Source organism: Quercus robur, chromosome 12 (genome assembly GCF_932294415.1).
Source record: "Quercus robur chromosome 12, dhQueRobu3.1, whole genome shotgun sequence".
Lineage (NCBI taxonomy): Eukaryota > Viridiplantae > Streptophyta > Magnoliopsida > Fagales > Fagaceae > Quercus > Quercus robur.
The window spans coordinates 2,264,507-2,274,556 of NC_065545.1; the positions used below are offsets into that span (position 1 = coordinate 2,264,507).

Below are 10,050 nucleotides of genomic sequence, written 5' to 3' on the forward strand. Positions count from 1 at the left end.
TTTTTGGTGGCGAAGAATCCAAACCAAAAGCGGCCCAGCGAAGTTATCATTTATCATTACTTAAGGAACATCAAATAAAAGAAGATGAACAATATGCTCTGGCACATACTGTAACGTTGTTGCTGATGCATTAGCCAATAAAGCTAAAGATTCTTTGAGTTTCTCCCCTTTATCAAGATTTAAACGTTTCTCTTTTTTTTTTTTTTTTTTTTTTTTTTTTCTTAATTCTAATCTCACTTCTTTTTTTTTTTTTTTTTAATCTCTTCTTCTTTATTTTTGAATTATTAAAAAAATGAGATTTTTAATGTACTCCTTTTTTTTTTCTTTTTAATGATCTATTTATTTATGTTGGTGTTTGAATTGTTTTCTCTTCACATTTGTTTGTACTACTTTTTTTTTTTCCATTTTAATGAATGTATTTTCTATGTCCAAAATAAAAATCATTATGCATGTGGTTTAATTGGATAAAAGAGAGAAATATATCAAATTGAGATGAATGGAAAATTATAACACTAAACCCAAAAAAAAACCTCATCGCACGTAGGTATGAGTATATCAATATATGTTATATAATTTATTGTTTAAACCTTCTTTTCTCTACTTTTGTTTATGTGTTTTGTGCTTTATTTGTTTATTGCTTTAAGTCTAAGCCTTTAACCTTTTTTTTTTTTTCTCTTCTTTTGTTTTCGTAGTTTAAGATTTGCCTATTTCTAAGTTATACAAAATTTTAAGAAATGTAACAAGATTTTATTTAGCAAAAATTTTGTTGCAATCTTATAACATTTGTTTATTTTTCTTGTAAATTTTATAGAACTTCTAATGCTATTGCTTGTAAAACCCTTTTTTTTATATATAAAATTGCTTGTAAAACCTTGATTTTGAATTATAATTACAAGTTTAATTTAGGCATATGCCCTTTTTTTTTTTTTTTTACATATTCATGTTATGATTTCTTAAACTTACTTTATATATATAATTTTTAAAATATTTTTATTTGACCTTGCGGTTCGACCATTAACTTGGCTCATAAACCCGGTCAACATCCGATCTAGGTTTAATAACTATGATTAGCTAGCTTTGAGGTCCACTAGTTTGCTTTGGCTAAAAATATGGGTCCAGTATTTTGTGCTAATTGCCACTCACATTGAAGAAATGCTGGGGTGAATTTGTATTGACCTCGCCAACTTTGCGTGTGAAGTAGCACATCCAATTGTTGGGACGTTTTTTTTTTCTGGTTCAAAGCTTTCACATAATCTGATATGCTCAATAATGCATTGAGTTGAATGCCATAAAATTCCAACTTATCTGTGTTTTGGCAAATGAACTTCGATAAAGTAATATGTGCTTAATTATTGAAGAAATTTTTATCATGAATTTCTTGCTGGTTCTTTACACATGGAAATTTTTCCAATTATGCAGGCTATGGCTCCTATATTTTCGCTAGTTTCTCCCAAGTTCCAATTTAAGGGTGCGAACTGCGGACAAAAGGGGCATTCCAGTTTCAAAGAGATATATAAAGCTTTATGATGGCTTCTTGCATGACCTCTTTGAGCCTGAACGTGAAGAGATTGGACAGGATATAATTAATTGGATGGAGAAGAGATTAAGCGCGCTTTATGTGAAGACCACGCCATAATTATCCACTTAATTAAATTGAATTAAATAAACTGTTCTCAAACAGACCCTAAATTAACTATATAAAATAAAATAAAAAACTAATTACACCTTGTGAGGCCCAACAATTTATGGGCCAGGCCCACTTATTCATGGAGAGCTCTAAGGCCCAAGCCGAAGAAGGTTATAGTCCAAACTCAATAATGTAAAGCACAAATTGGCCCGGAGAAGCAGCCGAGGACAGTGCAGTCCTTGGCTGACCCAAAACTCCACCAAGAAGAGGGGCAAAAACGGTATAGAGACAGATTTGAAAGAAAATCTAAAATATCTAGGAAAGGCTGCCCTTACTACCTTCCCCATACATAGCTCTGCACCTAACAGAGCCGTATTCTTTAGCTTTATCAACCACTCCCAACAACTTTGGTCTTGGACTGACGGGACAAGTATCAGTCTTGGAAAGGTCGACCCTACACGTGGACGAAGGAAAGTGAACGCAGGCCAGTATAAAAGAAAAAATAAGTAATCTAAAAAAGGGGGGGCGGGGAAGACTGGCCAAAAAGGAAGGGTCTCCCAGTCCATCTCCAGGAAAAAGACTCCAAGGGTAAAGACACCTCAATCACATATGAGCACCACAAAAACCCACCGCTGGGTAACCGAGGTCTAGCCTTTCGAACCCACTCTCTACAAATGATATTGTCTGGGCCCATTCATGTGCGAACCCAACACTACTGCGGTTCGTTGCGGAACGTGTCCCTACACACCTAATCTAATCTTTATTTTATTTTATTTTATATAAGTATGTATGATCTAAACCAACTTAATGTTGAGCTTGGGATAATATGTGGCATTTTATGGACTATATAAAATGCTAGAAGCACTACATAGGCAACTAATAAGTTTCGTTTTAGTACCAAAAAATTGATAAATATTTGTTATTGACCAAATTGTAAATATTTATAAGTTAATTGGAATCAAAATTGTATGATAGAATATTTAAAAAAAATTACATGAAATTATCATGGTTTAAGTTGACTATAAGCTTATTATAAAAAAGCAAAAAGAAAAAAAAAAAAAAAGTTAAACATAAGCTCTTCTAAAAAAAAGTTTAAATATAATCTTTGTGCAGATAGAATTGTAGCAACACATAATGCGGGTTACATGCTAGTTTAATAGAAAAATGCTAAATTTGCAAACTTTTTAACAACCGTTTATGTTCTATTATTGATAAATAAAAAAATGTTATTAATAATTATTTTCGTAAAAAACAAAAAATATGTTAAAATAATAGCAATTACTCAGTTCAAAATCTCATTCACTCGTCCTACACTGTCGCTTTTTCGCTCCCGATACCCACTCATCAAACTCTTGCAGCCGGCGAACAACTAGCCACATTGCCACACTGCCACCGCCGAGCGCCGATCTCACAGCCTCACTGAGTCATTTTTTTCTCTCTATTGCTCTCGTCTCCAATCTCTCAGCCTCTCACCATCTCCATCTTGTTCAGGTTTTTTTTTTTTTTTTCCTTCTCTTCTTTTTTGGTTACTATGTAATGCTGGATTTTTTTTTTTTTTTTTTTTTGAGTATGTACATATTTTTGTATTGGGTTTTTAGGAAGAGGAAAAGAGTTTGGGAAAAGCTGAAGCCTTTCAAAATCTAAGGTTAGATCTACTTCAATCACATCATTTTGTGATTTTCGTGTTTATTGAGGTTATTATTCTGACATTGATTTGAAGCTTTATGGATGGTATATTGTGATTCTGTTTCTGATTTCAGTTGTTTGCATTTTCAGAACAAGAAGAGAAGGTGAATCTGTGGGAGAGTGTGGCTAACTGCTGGCTGTAGCTGACTGCTGACTGAGGTATAATTTTTTTTCACCATAACTTATTTTAAGTTTTATGATGAAGCGGTGATGGGTATGAATTATAATGCCTGGTTGGGTTGATGGTGGTTTTGCACTTTTGTGTGTTTCAATCTTCAAGCTTCAAGTTTCAAGTATGGTTTTTTTTTTTTTTTTTTTTAACTAAAAGTACAACTTAAAGCTCGGATTATCATGAAAGAGTTGTGAAAATATGGTGGATGTAACATTTCTCTTTACATTTTGAAAATTTATTCTGACCCTTTATATTAGTTGTACTGTTTATTTTTGTTGGTAATTTGACCGTTGAGTGCCCTTTATATTTAATTACTCCTATTTCATAATATGCTAACTCTAAAAAGTTGAACGTAGTAATTTCATTGTTCTAGATGGAAAAACATATTATGAAGAGTCAGATTATAAAGGGCTTCAATTAAGAGCAAAACCAAAATAAAAACTTTAGTTAAACCTTTATTGTTTTAAATTAAGCAGTTGGACTACCTGCAGCTGTTGGGTACCAAACAAAAACCCATTTCAATTTCAATTTAACAGTGAGTTCTTTTAGATTTGCCTTTTGGTTTTATAGAAAGAGAAAATCCATTTAAGCTTTCATAGCACATTCTTGTACATTTTTTTTTTTTTTTTTAGTTTGATTTGTTTGAAATCTGATTAAAGCTAGTAAGAAGTACGAGGAGCTGGGCTTTGAGATACGATGATTGCTGTGCTGGTATTGATTCTGGGTGTTTTATTGGGAGCTTTCATTTTAATCCCACAAGTCCATAAATCTGGTAAAGTTTTGTATCTTCTACATTTTCAGCTTCATATTTTCTACTTACCCAATATTGTGATGAATATGTACATAATGTTTGATTTGGAGGAAATGAAAAATGTTTAATGTAGGTGGTACAAAAAAAGTTGAGTCAACTGCTAGCAATAAGAAGGTAATTAGTAAATTACTTAATTCCATAAATTATTAATCTTACTTTGGATTTTTTTTATTGATTTAATTCCTTCAGATTTCTGCTTACACGATTTGTGCTTTACTTGATTTGGACTTGATGTTCTGTTTGGTTGTTAAGAAATTTGAGGAAGTTAAAATGAAGAATGATATATATATATATATTTTGGTAAGAAGGAAGAATAAGATTTGGATTTTTGTTAAGTGTTGTTTTGGTTTACAAAGAATGTGAAATGTTAACCTGATTCATTGTTTTAAAGATTAAAATTTAGTTTTGGTTGCAGAAATTTTTTGTACTTTCTGGTTCCAACTAAAACAAACATGAAGTTTCAAAAATAAAAATTAAAAAAGAGAAAATTAGGAGCTTCTGTTATTTTAAATGACAACATGCAACTGCTATTATAGTTTGAAGTTGTGGGTGCTTAAGGAAAATATTTGGTGAAAAGAAATTTGATTTACTTGATCTATGCTTCAATTTTACTCAAAGCTTTCTCTTCCCTTTATGCACTTGGCCTTTCTAAGAGCAGTCTTATTTTTCTTTACTATTGAAGTATTTGTTGGTTAATGGCATTCCTTTTGATGATTAACTAAAACCATAAAGTATCAGTGCAATTATGAGACAAATGTTTACCTTAACTGCAAATGAACTTGGTTCATTAATAACACCTTCTAGAAGGAGATTTGGATGGATACATAAAGGAAGAATTATTTGGTTAAACCAAAATATACACAAAAGTTTTCCCCTAAAACAATCTCTTGTAATTGGGGGAAAGATTAAGGAGGAGAGAGGAGGGTGTTCACTGTTCAGATAGAGCTTGTTCCATGTTCATTGGCCATGGCTTAAGTGGGAGGGATAGACTTTATTTCTTGATGAAGAGATCCATAGTTGATGAAGATACCCAAACTCCATAAACTTGATCTTCAAATTTCAAACAATATATGGCATTAAACCTTGATTAATATGTGCTATATCAAACTGCATATGAATTCCATTGCTGGCATATGAATTCCATTGCTGGTACAATATTGAGATAGAGAATCAAGATGTCTATTACTCTTTCGTACTTCTTCATTGTTAAAACTTAAAAAATATTCTCAATGTCCTTTCTTTGCCTTTGATCAATCAGAAATCTATTTCATGACTCTCCAATTGTGCATTTTGTTTTTAGGTATCCAAAATCTACAGTAAAGCTGACGTCTTGGCGCATAACAAGAAAACTGATTGTTGGATCATCATCAAGGACAAGGTACTCTGTTTTGGTGCTTCATTTGAAAGTTGAAATCTAAAACTCATACATTCAGAACCCTTTACTAGGTTTCTTATGTCACCCATTTTCTTTTCCTGGACTGTAGGTTTATGATGTTACCTCGTACGTAGAGGAACATCCAGGTGGTGATGCCATCTTAGCACATGCTGGTGATGATTCAACCGAAGGGTTTTATGGGTATGCATCTTTTGGCTGAACAATTTTACTTTTCACTACTTGTTTGGTAGTAGTAGGGCTGTCCACGGGTCGGTCCGGGTCGGGTTTGTGCCCAACCCGGAACCGACCCGATCACTTCGGGTTTCTCATGCACAGACCCGCCGCCGACTGGTGAACGGAGTCAGTTCGGGTGGTCGGATTTTCATCGGGTGCAGATCGGTCCTCGGTCGGTTTCGGGTTGTGAGAAAAACTGCCGGATTTTGCCAAAAGCCGCCAGATCTGGCGAGACCTGACCGGATCTTGGCGAGATTTCGGTGGATCTCGAATAGATCAAGCTGATCTCGGCTAGATCTGGCCGGATCTCGATGAGATCTCGGCATATCTCGAAGAGATCAGGCCGAATCTCGACGAGATCTCGCCTGAACTCGAACGGATCTCCTCAGATTGGACAAAAAATCAGCGCTTTCCAGTCAGTATACGGTCGGGTCAGTTGAAAATCGGTTTCTCAGCCTCAACCCGCCAACCGACCCGCCATTTTCGGGTTCAGAGGGCAAAGATCCGCTGCCGACCCGTCACCGGCATCGGGTCGGCCGGTTCTCGGGCCGGATCGGACGGTTTGGCCGGGTGGGTCGGTTCCCGGTTTTGTTTGGACACCCCTATTTGGTAGTAGTAAACTTGTTTTTCGTTTTCCTCTTCATTAAGTGTATAGAATTATGAAGAATTTTTTTTCTTGTCCATCTGGTTGCGATTAACATCTCATCTTTGTTAGTATTTGGATAACAATAATGAAGCATGCAATTGCAACTTTGCAATTATCAAATATAAACCCCTGCATAGCAACCAAATTGGATGGCTAAGATTGAACCTGGGTGGTGCTTTCTGAGGCACCTTTAAGCCAAAGAGCCACTCGGTCCAACCCCTCAGGGTTGTGTGCAACGAGTTTGTACTGAACAAAGCCCAAGTTCCAACTGATTAGGTTCAACCAATAAACATTTAACTAAAAATTTTATATTGATTCTCCTCTGAATTGAAGCCTCCTTTGTTGGGCTCAGAATTGTTTTATGTGAAGACAGGACCTAGCCTTGGTATGTCATGTCATTGGCAATTTATAAAGATGGAACAACTCCTGTATAGCAGTTAAAACACCTACTTTAAAGATAGCAATCTCTCTCACTCCAAATATATGCTTGTAATCTTTTTGTAAATATCACATTGCTATTTGGTTTACATTCCATGCAAAGTGTAATTCTTGATGCTTACAAACGGATGATTAATGATCAATACTTGGCCTAAGTTTCCTTTCATTATCACTATTTGCATCACAACCAAAATTCATAACAACTTGTTAATCTTCCATTTGGCAGGCCACAGCATGCAACCCGAGTCTTTGACATGATTGATGACTTTTACATTGGAGATTTGGAGAGGTAATCAGTTACAACCATTGGTCTGTAAACAAGAATAATGTACTTCCAGAATCTTATTGTTCTCTTGGGGTTTTTGCCTTATTGATGACTTCTACATTGGAGATCCAGAGAACCAGAGCGGTAGTTAATTACAGCCATTGATTTGTAAATTGACGAGGGAAACAACTCTGTTTCAAAACCCCTCCAATAGCAACACGTCACATTACCTTTTCACTAGTATATAAAATTCACATGCCTCACACAATCTCTCCATCTTAATAAAACCCAATTTTAGAAAATACATTGGTTAAATTACGTATTTGGTCCCAAACTTTACATTGTGACATTTTGGTCTTTAACCTTTCAAATGCGTCAATTTAGTTCCCCCACCTTCAAATGTGTTAAAATTGTCCATACAAGCGGTAAATGATGGATGAAAAAGGTTGGCGTGACATGGTTGAAGATCCAAAAATCTCCAACCTCCAGACAATAATTTTTTAGCCCAATTCTCCTTCTTGATGTGAAATAAGAAATACCCCTATGGCAAATTTCAATTCTAAAGTCTAAACAAATACAAAGCATAATAATCAATCCACACACAAATCAATAAATTAATCAAAAGCCTACAATCTAAAGAGAACCAAATTCCACCATTGTAGTCATAACCCATATGAGATTTCATAGCAACAAACGCCAAAAATCATAAATGCAATTATGATGGTCTGGATCAAAGAGTGGTGGAGGTGAGAGAATGGTTTAGAATCCACACACACCCCCCCCCCCTCTCTCTCTCTCTCTCTCCCCTTTGAAATCAACTAATTTCTCTATATTTGGAAAATGAGCAAAGGCCTCATATTAAATGAAAATAACCTTACTGACCTCCCCTCACATATAAAATTTGACAATATCAAAATTTTAAAACCTCAACATTTAAGGTGTATACCTTAAAATATTTCAAGACATTTTCTAGTACATGTAGCCTTTTCTCATTTTAAGGTGTATACCTTAAACTTTTTAGTATTTTCCCCAGCCATATGTATGTGATGTGAGTGTGAGAGACAAAAAGAGTGGATTACATACACACGTGAGTACTCTACTATACTCCTCATTACTCCCTCTCATCCAAACTGGCCTAAATCATACCTATAGGCAATTAAGAATAGATTAAAGGGCAATTGAAGTGCAATTAGGTATACGATTAAATCATGCATTAAAGGTCTGTTAAGTAAACGACTCCCAGAGGCATCGACTTCTAGTATTATTGAGCACTCTAATATAATTAATAATTTTAATACATTCTGAGTTCTCACACACACATCTGTTGCGATACCATCGAGGTGGCATGCTTTTTCGATACCATCCCATCATGACCGCTATTGGTGGTGCTTGGAGGCCGTGGGCTCCATCCTTGTAATGCTTTTGACTCTGCAATCTGCAATGGATAAGGTACCTGGCAGCTGGCACTTGGTCATGGACAAACCTATGATGCAGAGGATTCCTAATCACCTTGTTCAGCATGTGAAGGAATCAAATGCTGCTTAAGATGCTCTTGCTAGTCTGAGAAGGAATTAAATACTGGATTTTTTTGTAGTTTCTTCTGTTTCTGTTGTGGGGTTTTGTAATATGGATAATTAGGCAATAACTAGCTCTCGCCTGTAGTTGTTCCTTAGCTGGTTTATATATATATATATATATATCCAGTATCATTATATATACATATATATCCAGTATCATTGACTCCTAAAAATTCAATAGCTAGCTGTGAGGTCCACTATTTTGCAAAAATTCAATAGCTAGCTGTGAGGTCCACTATTTTGCTTTAGCTAAAAAAAAGGGTCCCGTATTTTGTGCTAATATATTGCCACTAAACGGTGTCAGGCTCAGAGCATGCAAGTTTTCTTTTTCTTTTTCTTTTTTTCTTTTTTTTTACGGGTGCACAACTCTTCACCACAAACTTCTCGCAAAACTATGGGTGTTACACATTTGAAATTAAAGTATATAATTAATTAGGGATTTGCCCTTATAATGAATAATTTAAGAAATTTTTTATGGAAAAATGTAAAAGTAATTGTAGGGGATGCGGATCCAAAACAGCTAGTAAAATGGGTAAGGGCATCTCCAAGAAATCAAACCTCCAAAATTATTGGCAGAATGTCCTCGAAAAGTTCTCACCTAACTCATGCAGAGGCAGAACGACCACAATTGACGAGGCTCTGAGGACACCTACTTAATCTGGAAAAGTCGAGAGTCAGAGCTAAAGGAAGCACAGTGCAAACCAAAAGTGAAAAAGGGTAACTTGGCATTGAGCAAAAAAGAGAAGAAAGAGGAAGGACAAAGCAGTCATCCCTTCAGCATTAAATGCACTGCAACCACTTAGCTGACTGCATTAATGGGGAAATGACCTTGAATAATGCATACACAGCTCATACCTTAGTGTAGAAACCTTCTAGCAAGGCTTTGATGGGACAAGTGTCAAGAAAGTTTGATTCTAGCTCTCCAAATGTAGAGTCCAAATGCATTTTGACTAACTATATAAAGTCAAAAAGCAGCTGGATCAAAGGGAGGATTTTTTGGATTAAAGGAAGAGAGACTACTCAGTTGTAATCTCATGCTCGGACTAAACCTGAGGACAAACACTTAGTCATTTCAAGGCTTTTCCTAATTGAATATGTAGGGACACGATTCTCAAACGACCCAACAATGACGTTGGGCTCGCACGTGAAAGATCCTTCACAATAAGATTTGTAGAGAGTGGGCTTAAAAGGCTAGCGTCTGGTCACGGGGCGTTGGTCC

General features: G+C 35.5%; 1 protein-coding gene across 1 annotated transcript; it reads left to right on the forward strand.

Moving 5' to 3' along the window:
- Nucleotides 1-2,901: 2,901 nt before the first annotated feature.
- LOC126710598 (cytochrome B5-like protein) lies at nt 2,902-7,522 on the forward strand. Its single transcript, XM_050411138.1, has 8 exons — nt 2,902-3,118; nt 3,226-3,272; nt 3,404-3,472; nt 4,145-4,257; nt 4,370-4,410; nt 5,597-5,674; nt 5,781-5,872; nt 7,216-7,522. Exons 4-8 carry the CDS (start codon nt 4,182-4,184, stop codon nt 7,280-7,282), a joined length of 354 nt encoding a protein of 117 aa, XP_050267095.1. The 5' UTR covers nt 2,902-3,118; nt 3,226-3,272; nt 3,404-3,472; nt 4,145-4,181; the 3' UTR covers nt 7,283-7,522.
- Nucleotides 7,523-10,050: the final 2,528 nt, after the last annotated feature.